The sequence below is a fragment of the Bicyclus anynana genome, chromosome Z, assembly GCF_947172395.1.
Source record: "Bicyclus anynana chromosome Z, ilBicAnyn1.1, whole genome shotgun sequence".
Taxonomy (NCBI): domain Eukaryota; kingdom Metazoa; phylum Arthropoda; class Insecta; order Lepidoptera; family Nymphalidae; genus Bicyclus; species Bicyclus anynana.
This window is the reverse complement of record NC_069110.1, coordinates 2,987,735-3,006,111: the sequence shown is the minus strand read 5'-3', so window position 1 is coordinate 3,006,111 and position 18,377 is coordinate 2,987,735. Positions and strand designations below refer to the sequence as shown.

The 18,377-nt window shown below is 36.0% G+C and overlaps 1 protein-coding gene across 1 annotated transcript; it reads left to right on the top strand.

The window, feature by feature from the left end:
- Positions 1–970: 970 nt before the first annotated feature.
- LOC112043801 (LIM homeobox transcription factor 1-beta) lies at positions 971–15,211 on the top strand. Its single transcript, XM_024079389.2, has 4 exons — positions 971–1,102; positions 13,088–13,289; positions 13,443–14,059; positions 14,695–15,211. Exons 1-4 carry the CDS (start codon positions 1,012–1,014, stop codon positions 14,940–14,942), a joined length of 1,158 nt encoding a protein of 385 aa, XP_023935157.2. The 5' UTR covers positions 971–1,011; the 3' UTR covers positions 14,943–15,211.
- The last annotated feature ends 3,166 nt before the right edge of the window (positions 15,212–18,377 follow it).

Sequence of the window (18,377 nt, the reverse complement as noted above, 5' to 3'; positions counted from 1 at the left end):
AGCATGGTGTGCTTGAAAACTATCATGCCTAGTTGTAAAGAAACCAATGGGTATAGAACTATTATAAATCATAGATATCTAATAATGAAAAACATATTGAAATAATAGGAAGGTAGGTACCTAATCTTCTTAAGGAAGATGTATTGTAATATTTTAATTTCGTTAAAATATGCAAAAATATTATTTTAATGGTGTACTTATTATTAAGGAATTTAAGTTTTATTTATGAGAGACGATAAATGAGTTCGGGCTAATTATTAGGATCTGGATCGTAATATACTCAGTTCGTAGTATTTACATAGTAAAAGCAATTTCAACTTGCTCAACGAAGATAAACATTTCAGCTAGATATGTTAAGGGCATCGTCTGTTTCTGTCGAACAATTTTACAATTTAGCTAGGTAAGCGATATGCTTAAACGCAAACCAGAATAATTCCAAAAAACCAATAATATCCAGAAACACAGTCAGATAACGATTAAAAAGAAATAAATATTTGTAGAGAAATGAAACAGAACAACATTAACTTATCAACAACAGCTTGTGCTTAGTTCACAACATGAGCTTTCACTAAGGTCTCGCTAAAACGCTCGCTATAGTCGATAAAGCGCGTATACGGCATGAAAGCGGCACATCTGTTTTTATTAAAAGTTCAATTTTGGAAAAAACTGCACCGTTTCAGTACGTTTGTGGGTGTACACTGCTAGTGGCTGAGCGTTGAAATGGCGGGCGGTGGGACGCCGACATTTTTCCAGTTTCCAGAATGAAAAAATACAATTTGGTAACATGTCGGTAAGCGGCAAAATATCATAGCTTTGAGCTGTATAAATAGGTAGGTTGTCTTACAAGCGGTGTAGGCGGAGCTTTCCGGATGAGCCGACGCGATTGGTTGGACGATTGGAGGGGAAAGACGTTTGATGTGACCCGCCAGAGGTCGACACCGGCTCCCTTCGCCATTGTACGGTCAGCAGGCGCAGAGCTCGCCTTGGTGAAGTGTCCGTGGTATATTTTATATGAAAAAAATGCTCGAGTTTTACACTAACATCAATTCGGGATTGATGCCGGAGAATATCCAGCCGCCGCTCTCGTGTGCTGGGAGGACAGGTTAGTACATTGTTACTTGCCAACTAACATACATTTAAAGTTTTTGGCACTAGCGAATTTGTATAACATTTGCCAACTTTATCTGATACGTAAAACTTTTCCGTGTATGTCTTTCATTTGAATTCCAAATCATTATGAATGACTTAACTTATGGACTGTCTATATGGTTACCAGAATTTAACGTTTTTAAATTATTTAAATTTAGTACATATTTTTTTAAATTGTATTGGGCTTATTGTGCCAACCATTTTCCGTCGCTTTTTTTTCATTTATTTAAATTGAAATTAAAATTATGTGATTTATATTATGTATTTCTAAATGTAATTATGTTAAATTTTGCTTTTTCAACGCTACCGTGAAGTTCTTCGAGAAGTTTGAAACTTTCTTGCTGCTTATAAATGATTACGTAGATATATTTCATGTAGACCCCTTTTTATAAGCAAGCTTTTGAGCGATACTTAATCTTTTCGTTTTCTTGGTATCCAATCGCGGGATTTTTAATTAATCAGTTCCATAAAATAGTAAAATTGCATGGCCATTTAAATGACTTTTTAATTATTTTAAATCTTACTAGTTTTGCTCTTTGATGCTCCGAGATTGAGGTGCCATTTACTTTAAACCGTCTTCGACAATAATTAAGTTATCTGCCCAAGTAATTTGTTTTTTTTTTAATCTGGCACAATAATAAAATATTCTGAACATTCTTTAAACTTAGATGTCAATGCACTTTCAGGAAATGTTGATAGGTTACTGACTGCCGCATAGACTTTACACAGTCTGTTGCATAAACCACATATTTTGCGATCTTGGAAATGGGTTACACGATTTGAATCAAATTTTGCATTTAGACAATTTTTACCTTATAGTTTCATCTTTAAAAACTATGGTTTTAAAAATTTATTGTAGGTATTTCTTTACATAAGCGTCTTAGGCACAATGTAAATTGTACCGCCAGATTCTCGTAAATTTTTCGAGACTTGGCCGCTAATTATGGGCCTCATAAGAAAGCTCATAGTCACACAGCCGGCGATGGAACAAGCTGAGCTTGGAGTATCTCTGCGTGATCGAGAGACGATGGACGTAGATGGATTAAGTGTTTTATGTTCTGTGTTCAGGACTTCAATAGACGAGGGAGTTCTCAATCAGCTCCCATTCGCACGAGCGCTTTTTTAACGGACGTTAAAGAGCTTTCAAATAGAATAAATACATTCCCGAGTATGAGTATAAGTTCACACGTCAGCGTTGTACAAACGTTGGAAATATAACTTCATTTAACTTCACACTGTATTTAAACGTTTTTTTTTAGGATTTTTTAACGTCCGTTAAAAAAGCGCTTGTGTGAATGAGGGCTTAGACTAATACCTATAATTTACAGGTATACTTATATTTTTTATCTCTTTATCTTCTATAATCGGTTGAAAATGTCAACCGATTTTGGAAATCACTTTTAACTTCCCGCTAGATTTTTTAATACCACTTCATAGGAAAGATAGGAACCTACTTGTAACCTATTTCACCTGGTTTTTAAAAAATCGGGTTTTCATTCAAGGTTGACGTTGGCAATAGGAGTCCTGATTATTTTTACGAGGGTGTCTGTCTGTCTGCATGTATATTTGTGTGTGTATGTACGAGTATATGTATGTAACTTTCTTAAAAAATTTTAAACAGCTTATCCGATTTGAACAAAATAGACAGCTGCATCAAACTTCATTTGACTAATTTGGACCAGTAAGTACATTTTGAGATATCTCAAAAACAAAAATGTCAATGGTTTGAACTTTTGTTCGAAAATATTAATTGTCATATCTGTTCTAAATTTATATGTACTCGTAGTATTTTATATGCATTACGTAGGTAACCTTAAATAATGGAGAACCCGTGTCGGCAGATATTCGATATTTTATTAAAGCTAAAAGTTTTTCAGCCCATGCTTTTACCATAGCCAATACGGTAGCCAATTAAGTTCGGACCGTAATTACTTTGGGAGGTAACAGGATTTCAAGGGTCCAGGCCCTCAATTGTCTAAGTAGGTATAAAGTGTATTTTTTTTAATATTCCTCGGCATAATATAAGAAACAAATGCAATAAATAGGCCATATAATGCAAAGGAAGGACTACAACTGGGGCCTGGGCTACAGAAATTAATACTTGATGCCCAAAATAATAAGAGAAGAAGAGGTAGACCATTATCATGGCGTGCATAAGGTTGTCGATCAGAGTATGCACTAGTAATAAAATTAGGCAAACTGGAAAAATCTGTATTTAATAAGCACTAAGAAGACAACTCTTAGGGTACATTAATGCATGTATGAAGTGCACGCCACTGACCATTATGTACTTAAATTTCGAGATGACATAGTAGAGTATATAGGCCCTTCATGGCACCAAAAAACAAATCCAAAACTATGGGAGAGTTTGCGGGAGGCCTTAGTCAGGAAATGGGAGGCTAAATAAATTAATTTAGGAAACTGTGTCCCCAGTCACATAGCCTCATGGCAACACTTTGAAAAACAAGGTTGGCTTAACTGCATTAATCGTTGCGAAACGCCTAAAAATAGGTTGATATTATAAATAGCCCACCAAACTCCCTATATGATTTTATTCAATGAGAACATAAACTATAATACATGTTACCTATATGTTATATAACATATAACATATAGGTAACATCCATATTTAGAGAAATCTCAAAAACAACAAATTGTTTTCATCATCATCATTAACAACCCATATTCGGCTCACTGATGAGTACAAGCCTCCTCTCAGAATGAGAGGGGTTAGGATAATGGTCTACCACGCTGGCAAAATGCGGTGCGGTGGCAGACTTCACAGAGAATTAAGAAAATTCTCAGGTATGCAGGTTTCCTCAAGATGTTTTTTTCTCACCGTTTGGGGTACGTAATAATTATTTTCTTAAAATGCACACAATTGAAAAGTTGGAGGTCCCGGACCGGATTTGAACTTACACCCTCCGAATGGCTATCCACTGGGCTACCACGGTTCTCAATTGTTTTAAATGAACTCGATTTGGCTAGAAGTTGCAAGGATAGCCTTGGTGAAAAGTTTTAAATTTTATTTATTTGCAACCCTTTACTATTGAGGTGATAACTTCTTAAAGTTTCGTAAACCACTTCGTAACGTAACGCGTTACGACTTCACTCTGTCTGGTTTCCCTTTCTCTCACGCATACAGCAGCAGGTTCAAGTTACCACTTATGTCGAGCGTCCCGAGACGCACACCTTTTTTAGTTTATTAGTCCCATAATCTATGGGACTAGACTAAAAAGCCCCAAAAAAAATGTACTATGTTATTCATCCATTGCGCTATCGATAAATCATTTACAGATCACAAGATTCACTAAAAGGCAAAATAAAAAAAAACAGGAATTTCTTTTTTTTTTACAAAAAATGCTAACTTTAAAAATGTATTTATAAAGCAAAAAAACAATGCTGTTATTGCATCCATTGACTTAAGATCAGAAATCGTTGAAAACAGTACCGTGCAACTTTGAAACTTTAAATACTCATTAATTTTAAATATCATACATTCTTGTCGATTAGGTACATCGAAGTAAAAGCAAATGAAAAATGTTACCTTATTATAAGCTAACTAAATAAGCAGAATTATATTATGGAGTAACGAAAACTTATGGCAAAGTATTTAGTGTTGGTATCCTAACGCTATTGTGTGTAAAAGACAAGATAGTCCAGAACTTACCCGGATGCCTTCAGTCAGGGAATGTGTTTCGGTTCGTTCGAACGGCTACGAGCGCATCACTATAGCTCCGCTACAAAATCGCCAATCAGCCGTGTGCGGAGGCCCTAATACCCCTGTTTGCTGTCAGACAGCCAGCGGGCCGTATCGATCGCGTTCACCCATTCTACGATAACGCAACGTAACTTTCATAGATACACATTTAATCTATAGTTCTTGTGTTTCACAACTGCCGCTGTTTAGGTGTACAAACTTTGCTTTGTGAACTTTATTTGGGTCCGGGTAAAGCTCTTAGGACTCGAGTTATCCAGAGCCCTTATACGAGATAGGTACATATAAGTTTAGGCCTACGCTGACTTAACGTTATAGTAGGGGAGACGGAAAAATGCGGCAGATGAAAGTCCTCAATTGCACGAGAGCTTTTTGACGTTAAAAAAATGTTCAAGAACAACAAATGCATTCCTAGATATGTTCACAAGACACCGTTTTTTTCAAGCAGTTTTCATTTTCTATTTTGGGCGTTGAAAATGGAACTTCATTGAACTTCATACTATATTTGGACGCTTTTTTAACGTCCGTCAAAAAAACTCTCGTGCGAATTCATGCTAAGGGTAACCTTGCACGCCGTTGAGAACCTCCACCAAGTATGAAACCTTAATATTGGTTGGTACGTTTAGGGCACTAAAAAATAACTTTAGAAATACTCAACCAGCACATTAGATAATTAATTGATTAAGAAAGTTAGCTAGTAGCTAAATAATATGTATTTCGAATATCTAACGATTTAAACGCAAAGTATGGGAGGGTTCTAGAGTTACATAACTAAACCCCTGTATTTCTGTTTTCGAGCCACAATTATTTTCAATTTATAATAACGTGGAATATATGTAAACGTGGAATTCAGTTTTTCACAATTTCCGCGATTTCATGGATTTTTCCAGGATGAAAAGTAGCCTGTGTTAATCAAGAGTAAAATCTATTTTCATGCCAAATCGCTGTCATTCGTTCATCGAATTTTATTGCCCATATTTTTTTCATACCGGGATCTATATGTATATGAAATACATTCTTAGGGAGTACTCCATAAACTCCAAAAAAATATATATTTATGTAAGTTGTTACACTTCCTGAACACACAACTCGACACAGTAGATAATATTAAAAAAAAACGATAGGTACATATTAAATGTTTTAACATATGAAAATGACGTATTATTATTATTCAAAGGTGTATAAAAGTATATGGAGATTTTTTTTTTGGAATTGGCTTAATAAAAGTATGTTTTAAAAATATTTTTTTCAAAAATGTTCGCCGGTGAACCAAAGTGGCTGTGTACCTAACATTTGAAACTGTATTATTTTTTTCTGTTACCAACAAGCTTAACAAACAAGTTATCGACAAACAAACCAATCATAAGTCTTCAAAAAATATCGTAAGACTGTGTCGTTAAAGATGACTTAAAAATGTCATAAAAAGTTGTAGCTAACTTTTTTTAATAAAGTAATGATTTAATTATTAAAGTAGAATTATCAAGATTTTTTTAGATATAAGTAAATTGCTGGGTGGTTAGGGAATGGGCATTTTCTGTTGACATGCACATGATAATTATGATGAAATAGTTATAAATGTATTATTGATTTATATTGTTTTTGTTTTAATTTTCAACTCGACCGTAATTAAAGATTGGTTTGAGTAACGCTACTATCGGAGTGCTTTATTTACTAAGAATAAACTAACGAATATACCTACGTTTGTATGCAAAGAGTAGATCTTCAATGTCAATATTAATTAAACTACAAATAAAATTTATTTTATTTTATTTGCTGCTATCTTAATTTATTTTATCACGCATATTTAAATATGAAAGCAGTTTTTTTAACTTTCTCTTTAAATATTTTTGTGACAATCCTGGCAAAATTCCCACGCCCGGGATACAGAATACTTATTACAAATTGTACTGTGCCCGGGATCCCATTGTGTTACTGTTTTGCGTATTTTAAAATGCAACGATAAATAAAAGCTTGTTTTACATGGATAGTCGGAGTTATTTCAATTACTTTATATGAAAACATAAAAACCTTTGTTTTAGTTAATAAAACACTAGTTAGATGCAGTTCGGTCTCTTTATGTGGTCTCGGGAACACCCTGAAGCTATGGAAAATACTCCCCAGCACCCTGTATTTTAACTCTCTCTCACTCAACTCACAACTTCTGACATCATTGGGATTCTGGGTATAAATGGAAAAAGTCTAATTCTATGAACATTTCGAAGTCGATCAGATCATTTATGCGCGGTGGATTTATAAGATGGAGGTCCTATGTTCGATCCCTGGCCAATTGAGATTTTCTTAATTGGTCCAGGTCTGACTGGTTAGAGGCTTCGGCCGTGGCTAGTTACCACCCACCGACAAAGACGTACCGCCAAGCAATTGAGTGAAATGGGTTTTCATCCTACTTCTTACAAGTTAGCCCGCTATCGTCTTCGATTGCATCATCACTTACCATCAGGTGAGATTGCAGTTAAGGGCTAATTTGTAGAATATATATAGGGCGGCAGTGAATAAACATAACCAGACGTTTCAAAAGTGTTTGTAAACCAAACCTACTTGAAATCAATGAGTTTTGACTTCGAGTTTAAAGAGAAGGCTAAAACAGCTAATTAAAAGCATATTGCGGTCAATACAGCGAAAAAATACTTTACGCCCTAGCATTCTTTTGCTAAGTTATGGTCACAAAGGCCACTCATGGAATACGGCTCCAAGGTACGGCCTAAATAATAAACGACCCAGTAAATAAACAATAAACAGCCAAGTAGGCCTAAGATTTTTGACGGCCTCCGTGGCGCAGTGGTATGCGCGGTGGATTTACAAATTGGAGGTCCTGAGCTCGATCCCCGCCAGTGCAGATTGAGATTTTTTTAATTGGTCCAGGTCTGGCTGGTGGGAGGCTTCGGCCGTGGCTAGTACCACCCTACCGGCAAAGACGTACCGCCAAGCGATTTAGCGTTCCGGTACGATGCCGTGTAGAAACCGAAAGGGGTGTGGATTTTCATCCTCCTCCTAACAAGTTATCCCGCTTCCATCTAAGACTACATCATCATTTACCATCAGGTGAGATTGTAGTCAAGGGCTAACTTGTAAAGAATAATAAAAAATTAAAAAATAATAATAATAATATAATAGATAGACACCATGAGATATCTTGTGAAGGGATAAATAGGTACAATTTCTTTATTCTCATTTATTTATTTTTCCTTTTTTTTAATTTTTAACAATATTATACATACAAAATATACAAAAAACTATTAAAAATTATAAAAAAAGTATACAATTATTATTATGCGAGAAAACACTTTGAATACATTTTCTGAAAATGAATTTGCATCTTTACTTGTTTTCCATAAGATTAAATTTTGATACGCTTGTAATATCGGTCGATTTTTCGGGCACGAGGCTTAGTAGGTACGCTTGACAGTTCAAAATTAAAACAATACAGCGAACACAGATTAATCATTATTATACAGATGGAGCGTACGGAACATGAAGGTATCGTTGCCGCTCAAAATACAAAAATCAAAAAGTAATAGATTTCTCGAGTCAGTTCGACACGAGCCGACGCATCAGTAATTTTCAATATTATTCAAGAAGAATGGCGTCTTATATTTTTAAATATTGTTTTATATTTTTTTTTTAATTAAACCTAAAAAAATAAGATGGAGTTTTTTTTCTTTGGTAATTATTGATTATTAGACGCGTGACGTTAGTTTTTTTTAAAGGGTTTCACGTAAACGTTCACGTTTTAGTTCATTGAAATGTTACATTTTTAGGCCTTACCTTGCGTTTTTTAGAGGACGCAATTTTACTTTTTTTCTGTGTAGGGGAGGTCAGTGTAAAGCTAAAACCACCTTTGTCCCGCGGCCGCCATTTTGAAAATAAGGGTTGAAATGGTTTTTACGATATATCTTGTAAACTATTTATTTGATAAAAAAAAATTTTTTTAGCAAATTAAATTCTCTACAACTTTGGTTCAGTAACTTTTTGTCGTAGTAACCAATAAATAAAAAAGTTAAAAGCAAAAATGTTCAGAAATTCCAGAAATATAATAATTTATATTTTTCGATATAACTTTTTTTTATCATTTTACGAAAAAATAACATCAGACCATTTTGGTAGATCATTTTTTGGGGACTTTTGTAAGAAACATTTTTTCATTAAGTCGACAGCTAAGGTTTTACAGCGCTCCGAAGTGAGTACTATTTATCAGTAATTATACATATATAATACGTGTGTGCTACTTGCTCCACATTATAGATACTATTTAGGTATTATTTATTTATATAAATATAGTTGTTAACTATACGTCTGAATGAAATTAAGACAATTATTTGCCAACCATTGACGCGCTATTTACCTACTTATTATTTAAGTAAATTAATATTTTTGTCTTTTTTATAGATTAATGGTTGTCTTTTATTGTCAAAATTATTAAAATAAAATTAAATGTTTGTTTATTACATTTTATCTCACAAAATTAATTTTAATTATAAAATGTTGAGCAATTTTCTGACATAAAAACTTTATTCATTAAAAAAAGTACGGTTCTTTTATAGACGGATGATAAACATTGCGTTTTACATTACGGCACAAGTGCTTAAAGAGATATATTACGACATTGAAATCGGTGAAATAAGACTTTACGAGCAAACGTTTTATAAAAAAATGAACATATTGCCAGACGTTCAAACAATAATAGATCAGTGTTCTGACAGAATGCACTAGAATTCAATCAATTTGTTTGCAACGGCGTATTTAATTGAACGCTTCGTCTATATCAATGGAACACTCCTAAAATTTGATTTAACAATTACCGATAGTCGTTTCCATGTTTATTTTTCAACGGATGCGTACAAACATTGACTAATTGTAGTATTTGCTAGTGTAGGTAGAGTCAAATAGTCCGCAATCCCACGTTTGAATTTGAGTTTGTAATTCAGAACATTGTGATATGTTGCAAAACTTTTTTATTTTTTTATTCTTTACTTTACTTACGAGCTGTGATAGCCCAGTGGATATGACCTCTGCCTCCGATTCCGGAGGGTGTAGGTTCGAATCCGGTCCGGCGCATGAACCTCCAACTTTTCAGTTGTGTGCATTTTAAGAAATTAAATATCAATCTCTTGTCGTGTCGTGTCTCAATCGGTGAAGGAAAACATCGTGAGGTAGCCTGCATTCCAGAGAATTATCTTAATTCTCTGCGTGTGTGAAGTCTGAAAAACCGCATTGGGCCAGCGTGGTGGACTATTGGCCTTACCCCTCTCTTTCTGAGAGGAGCCTCGAGCTCAGCAGTGAGCCGAATATGGGTTAATGACGACGACCTACGTCAAGGGCTAACTTGCTTTTGAATATGAATGCCTTGCCCTGGTGGTAAGTGATGACGTTATCTACGATATAGTGGGCTAAAACTATGGTTCCCACGGGATTTGTAAAAAAACGGGTTTCACGCAAAATCACGGGCGTCCGCTAGTTACACATATATAATGGAAAATTTATATTACAATCTGTAAAGGATAACTCATAAGCATTAAATATTGCTTGGAAGTGAATTGCTGTTTATAGCTCGGCGCTCGGTTCTAAATAATACTGCGAGTTGTTGATATTAAAAAAAAAAATATCTCTTTGACTTCGCTGTGGAATTCTTTTCAGACTAACTCTGTTTTGAATTCTTAAAGCGCTCATTTCTAGTTTACTTAAATACACTTTTTGTCACAACTTTTGTTTTTGTTTTGTTGATTTTGCTATTTACCAACCCTACTGGCAAAGATGTACCGGAACGGAAAAAGGAAAATAAATATAAAGGATATAAAAAAGGAGCCGTGTTAGCCCAGTGGATATGACCTCTGCTTCCGTTTCCGGAGGGTGTGGGTTCGAATCCAGTCCAGTGTATGCACCTCCAACTTTTCAGTTGTGTGCATTATATGAAATGAAATATTACGTGTCTCTAACGGTGGAGGAAAAACATTGTGATGAAACCTGTATACCAGAAAATTTTCTTAATTCTCTGCGTGTGTGTAGTCTACCAATTCGCATTGGGCCAGCGTGGTGGTCTATAGGCCTAACCCCTCTCATTCTGAGAGGAGACATTCAGTAGTGAGCCGAATATGGGTTGATAATGATGAATAATAAAGGATGTAAAATTGTTATACAAAAAAAAAATATGAAATGCTTTTTAATCACAGAAAAATCTGATCCTGCTGGTTTTGTGACAATACTAGTATAACTTCACGCAAACTGAGCCGTCGCAAGTAATATCAATAATAGAATTTTTTTATTATAAATTTATTTGTTTCACTTGAATAAAATTTAAATTTGAGCCTCCGCCTTTCCGAACCAAATTAATAAAATCAATATTCATTTATTTTAAGAAAAGCCTACCTACTTAGTTTAACAAGAACTTTCATAGCGTCAGATCTGTCTGTCTGTAATGAGAGACTAGTGACTCTACCACCCATTCAAATTCAAATTTTGTTCAAGTAAAACAATCGGTTGAAAAGAGAGAAATTAAATACTTCATACCAAGGCAACATAGGTAGGTTGGTACCCCTAAAACTCGTATTTCCACATCGATTAAGCGTTAGGACGGCAGTTTAACGCCGACGTTTTGTTCCCTGGTTGATCCCGTGACCCGGCACGCCCCTCCCGGGTCTAGGGGCGGGCCTCCCTTCAGGTCCCCGTCTAAGGAGCTGTTGAGACGAATACTTTTTGGGGAATACGCATGTACGCTTCGTAGCCATAGCTACAGTCTACAAATAGCTATATATGAAATATATTTAAGGCTAAGTCACACTAGAAGACTCTCTTATCTTCTATACTAATATTATAAAGCTGAAGAGTTTGTTTGTTTGTTTGTTTGATTCACCGCGGTAATCTCAGGAACTACTGGTCCGATTTAAAAAATTCCTTCAGTGTTAGATAGCTCATTCATCGAGGAAGGCTATATATTATCCCCGTATTTCTACGGGAACAGAAACCACGCAGGTGAAACCGCGGGGCGTCAGCTAGTTATTTATAAATGAAAAGCTCAGCTATTCAAGTACTGAGAGGAATACTTTTTAGGGAATACCTAATAAGCTACGGCTACGAGGCGTACATGTAGCCGGTGCCTCGTAGCCGAAGCTACAGTCTACAAATACGTAACTATTATTTATACATATATGAAACATATTTAATATACGTACACTAGAAAAGTTCCCTACACAGTTAGTTCCCTACCTAGTTTACACATTGCACAGTCCGTGCTTGAGGAGCTGTTAAAACGAATACTTTTTAGGGAAATCGCATGACAACTTTGTAGTATAATACAGGATACATATTTAAGTCTAACTTACACAAGGACAGTACTGTCTAAGGAGATGTTTACACAATTTTTTTTTAGGTTATACGTGTACGTACGCTTCGTTACCATAAATACAGCCTATAAAAATGTAAGCTATTCTTTTTTCTACATATAAAACATGGCTAAGGCTAAGTTACACTAAGAGAGATTCATTATTTATCTATTATGAATTTTAGGAAAAAACGTATGTACCTAAGGTTATGTACGTACTACAATTACTTAATTTTAAATATCCTCGTCGTTTATTGTTTTTAAGTATCTTGTAAATAACTCCAAGTTGAGAAACACAGATAGACACTTTTATGTCGATGTATGTATTGAGTATTGATGAATATTTAAAATCGCAGACATTTAGAGCAAAAAATATTTTCTCTATTTCTTGTTCATTTTTTTCACGAACCATTTGAGTTTCTTTAAACGCAACAATGTTGGAAATGAGTTTGCCGTCGGAATGCAGAATTATGATTCCACTGGAAAATGCAGTCTTCCTCAGTAACGTCCTTTTTGTTCCTTTATAGTATTATCCCTTTGTAGTAATTTAACTTTATTGTTAAATAAAATGAGTTCACTAATACAGTAGGGAAGTTAAATTTAAAACAATGCGCAGCTTAAGTGCTTCGTTCTGGAGATCAACCTTATTCTATCTTTACGTTCGTTAAAAGTTACTTGTAGAGATTTACTAGATATAGCGTTTTAAGTATAAATGTTAAAAAATTGGTTCCTATCCTCACTTTTTCTCTATTGTTGATTTAACAAAATCTTGTGTTTCGCATCATCAACAGTGACGGTTCTAGAAACTTAATTTAACTTTATTCCTTCTTATTTTGTTTATAAGATATTCTACCACATACTACTAAACAAAGTCTCCTTTCACACAGAGCTCAGCGCGAGCATCAAAAGGGAGAAGATTGTTGAAATATGCGAGGGTTGCGGTCAGAAGATCCAAGACCGCTACCTGATGAGGGTCGGTGAACTCTCCTGGCATGAACAATGTCTAAGCTGCTGCGTGTGCGGATGCCCGCTCGCTCACACTTGCTATACAAGAAATGCCAAACTGTATTGCAAGCCTGACTACGACAGGTAATATAATTTGTTCGATGTATAACTGTACTTTTGTTCTTTTAGTAACTGCATTGCGATTGTAGCTTGCGTGCTAGATAACTGCATAGCGATTAACGTAACGCTGCGCGTCTCCCCTATTTCCGAGTGCGTTATTGTTTTTGTTTGGCGCAGATTGTTCGGCGTCAAATGCACCCGTTGCGGCGACAGATTGCTCCCCCAGGAGATGGTTATGCGAGCACAGCAATACGTGTTCCACATACAATGCTTCGTCTGCGTAATGTGCTGCCAACCGTTGCAGAAGGGTGAACAATACGTCATAAGAGCCGGACAGATCTTCTGTAGGCAAGACTTCGAAAAGGAGATGTATTTGATGCAACACGCTGAAGACGATATGATAATAGACGACTCCGAACGCCCCAGAGACGGCAGGCGCGGCCCGAAGCGACCGCGGACTATCCTCACGTCAGCCCAACGGAGACAATTCAAAGCTTCGTTTGAAGTCAGCCCCAAACCGTGTCGCAAAGTCCGCGAGGCTCTTGCGAAAGACACAGGACTGAGCGTTCGAGTAGTCCAAGTGTGGTTTCAAAACCAAAGGGCCAAGATGAAAAAGATTCAACGCAAAGCAAAGCAAGAGGGCGATAAGAGCGTTGACAAAGAGAAAGACAAGGACGAAAAGAGTATTAAACAGGAATCGCCTTCGAGTGAAAATGGAAACTACTTGGGTTTAGACACATCGTATTCGGCGTCAAGTCAGCCGCTCAACCCTAATCTCCCTTATTCACCTGATGGTAAGTGATTGTAGGGCGCTATTAATTTTCCTCAACATTTAATAAATATAGAGAAAAGATTTGTATTTTTGGATGTAAATCATCAAGTTAAAACTACTAAATAGATTTAAAAAAATCTATTAGCAGGGAGAATCATCAAGAAGTACTATAAGTCTATATTTTATCCAGGTATTCCCAGGGGAATAAGAACTACGCGGGTGAAACCGCGAGATTCTGTTATATTAATAGAATAAAATTCTTTACTTTCGTCTCTAAGCAGTATCAGATGTTGAAACGATGGAGTCAAGATTCTGTTTACTAAATAGTTAGATTTCTAAGTATTAATAAGCTTAAGTATAAGTTCTAATTTAGTATGGGTAATAATATTTTTTCCAATTATTTTTAAACAAGCTTTTTTAAAACGTTCCACTGAAACAGACGACAGTTCTCTATTTTCGATCTCAATGAAAAAACTTTTATGAACGAGTAGCTGCAAAATAAAAAACCCTGTAAAAAATACATGCATGGAAAATCCGTTTGCACGTTCAACGAGCATTTGAAAAGACCAAATAAAAATGACAACAACGTCATGTCATTGTTCTTTTAGTGTGTAAAACTGTTTTGATTCCGCCTGACATTGCAATGTATCGTTACAGATTACCCAACGCACTCCGGCGACAGCTTTTGCAGTTCGGACATATCCCTGGACGGCAGCAACTTCGACCAGCTCGACGAAGGCGCTTCAGACACGATGAGTCTACAGAACCTTGAAGTACCACACCACGCCCATCAACACGGCAACCATTCCTTACACGAGCCCCTTAACCTCGGCACGGGGGCGGTGGTGAACCCAATAGATAAGCTGTATCTAATGCAGAACTCATATTTCAGTACGGATCACTGATTCTCTGATGGCGCTATCCGTAAACTTGATACGAGACAGCGCATATATCCCAAAGACTTTACGAAGTGTACAGAAACAAAAACTAGTCAATCCACCACTGTAACTAACGTCCAAAATACGGTATTCGGACACGGTTTTTATTCGACTTTGTAAATATATAAATAGTTCTGTAACGTGTCGTGTTGGTGTCGTGACCATAGAGCTAAGATACATTTTCACAAATCGACAGACGCGTAAGTTTCGAATTCGTCCTCGTCTCTCTTTATACAGCGTGCTCGATAAATAGCACGACGTTCTCTACAGGGCGATAGCTGCTATCAAGGCCTACTAAAATAACGTAAAATATGTTAGCCGATATTTTACGACTTTCAAGTTATATTATTTTCCTATACACAACCCCTACAACGTGTTGGAAAGTTATATAGGTAAGCGATGATTTTCTACTTGGAATTTATGTTTTAAATAGGTGTTTCCGTTACCAACCTACGTACCTACACACAAAAAACCATGAAAGAAAATTAAAGCCGGTTACATGGAACAACTAAAGTTTAATTGGTTCAAAAACATGGTTCCACTAAATTGCATTTAAGGTATTTTGTATTTTGTAGAAAAATCCATACTATTACAGAGCTGAAGAGTTTGTTTGTTTGTTAGAGCGCGCTAATCTCAGGGACTGGTCCGATTTGAAAAATTCTTTCAGTGTTAGATAGCCCATTTATCGAGGAAGGCTATAGGCTATATATGATTCCCATACACCTACGGAAACGGGAACCACGCGGCGTCAGCTATTCAATAATAACTTTAAAACAGTTGAATTTTGGCTAACATATCTACTATATTTAGTTATTTTAGAAGGCCTTGGTGTCAGCTACCACCATACGTAAAGTCGTGCTATTTACGGGGCACTATGTTTATAGTACGGGGTATAATTTTTGACAAAGAGACATACGACGAAATCGAAAGTAACACAGCTGAGTAGAATAGCTTAGCTGTTGTCTAAAAATTATTCGACTCTAGAGCCCCAGCAGACACGAGAATCACATAATGCCAGCCACATATGATCAAGTTTAACGTTAAGTCTGTAGCGCGCTTGGTGTGGGCTGTGAAAACATCGAAACCATACTCATAACCATATTTTCGATATTTTTTTCACTACTTTTTCTCTAATGCTAACCACTCACCATCCACTAAACTTGCATGCTTGACATTCAATAAAACTGATCGTGTGTTGATCGCGATGTGCATGACATAATGCCGATCGTGACCAACACACGATCAGTGCGCTTCAAACTTGATGGCAAACTTGATTGTGAGTATAAAGTTGTACGTAAAGCGGTGTAGAATGCTGAAACTCTAACAGTGGAATTCATAGACGTTCTAGGGGCACCCCCAGGGGATCATCCAGCCGCTGAGTGTCGAATTTAACCTCTATTTGTTTGAGAATTTGACACTCAGCGGGTGAATGATCCCCTACAAAGTCTATGAATTCCACTGTAAATCTGTGAGGGATCATAACGGTTATACATAGTATAGTCTGGCTAGTTCGTTGATAACACTCCCGTGATATGCGGGCGACGGGGGGAAAACCTGCGCGGGTTATTCTACTACACGCCCCCGGCCCCCGCGGACCATCGGGAGTGTTACGAACGAAGTTGCCAAGCTATAGTTTTAACGTATAATACTTTTGAAGGTATAAGTGAATCAGACTTTTAGAATATGCTGATATCAAAGAGCTCTATAGAACCCACTGAGTCAGCTATTAGCCAAGCTACTAGCTTATACATTGTACGAGTACATTTTGATGTAACCAGAGATGCGCCAAGTAACACTTTTGCCAAGTAACGAGTACCGAGTTTTACTCGGTTCAATTTTTTTTCAGCCGAGTACTCGGCCGAGTAGCTCAATCAAATTTCTATTTCACGCGCGTAAACAAGTATTATTTCAAATCAATTCAATTCAAAGTTGTTTATTTCAAGTAGGCTTAGTTTACAAGCACTTTTGAAACGTCAAGTTTGACTATTTGTAGTGACTCTACTACCCAGCTCGGAAGGCGCAGTCTCTTAAGAAGAGCGGGCTAGAAACTCAACAGTTGCTCTTTTAAATCTTTCATTTTAATTTTATTTGAATTTAATCGAGATTTTCAAAGATTTCCTAAATAACTAATACTCTTTGATTAACACTGTTGTTTTAATTATATCTACCTAAATAATGCTTTTCTTAAACAAAGTATACTCGGCATTTACCGACCGAGTTATTCGGCCGAGTACGAGTATCAAAAAATCCGCCGAGTACGCCGAGTACCGAGTATCAACCGCGTACTCGGCCCATCTCTAGCTGTAACTAAGTCTAGATTCACAAAGTATTACAAGACCTAGGGTACTGTAAACTTGCACGACAATGCTAGGTGAATCTAGCATAATGGTAGATTTGTATTACACGCGAATGAGTGCGATCATGTTAGTTAATAAATATTTATATCTAAGAAATAAAAGAAAGTAATTATATATACAGCATGCACTCATTCGTATGAACAGTCACCGTTTAAGGCATCCTATAGAGTTCGTTTCAATGCAAGTAGACTCCGTGCCACGAAAGAAGTCCCGCGGCTAAAACCTGAACTAAATTTGACAGCGCCTTACACAAATGACAATAAGACCGCCATCATGATAATGAGCGCCATTAAGACATTAACGCCGCGTCTGTGGGACTTGTTTCGTGGCACGAAGTATATAGCATTAATAGGTATGCCTCAGGGTTATTTTTCTCAATGCGCATTATTTTATTGTGACGTGACATATTAAAATTTTAAATAGCTTATAAGCTTAGCCATTGTGTATGTTAAAGATATTTCTCAAAAATAAAATATTACAGATTTACCTTGTCTACTTTTGTAAGTCTGTTTCGTTTTGGATGTACTGGTAAGCTGTAAAGACAAATGTTTGACAGTAGACAACAGAGTGCCTAGTGGGAGTTTTCAATATTTTCATAAATTTGCGTTTACGTTAACGCGATAGTAACAGTATGAAAATATTAAAAACTCCCACTAGGCACACATATTGATTCTTTGATAATGTACATAATAAGATTTTTTGATGTTGTTTACTTCTACCACGCTTTAGGTAGTCCGTGACTTCTACAAATATTCAAAAATTTTATTAACTTAACTTCATGTACCCATTTCAGTATATTAAATGTCTTTTATTTGTTTATAATATTTATTTGATTGCAATACAAAATAGAACAAAGACAATAATAGAAATTTAAAAATCTAATTTATTATTTCACTAGCTACTAGGCCTACATTTGTTTTTTTCTAAATTGTATTGCAGCTTGTGTTTAGTTAAATATTATATTGTTCATTTAGAACTCATGACTGGCTGTGTATGTATAAATAAATATTACCTCAACTTATAATACGAAAAATAAGTATGCTTA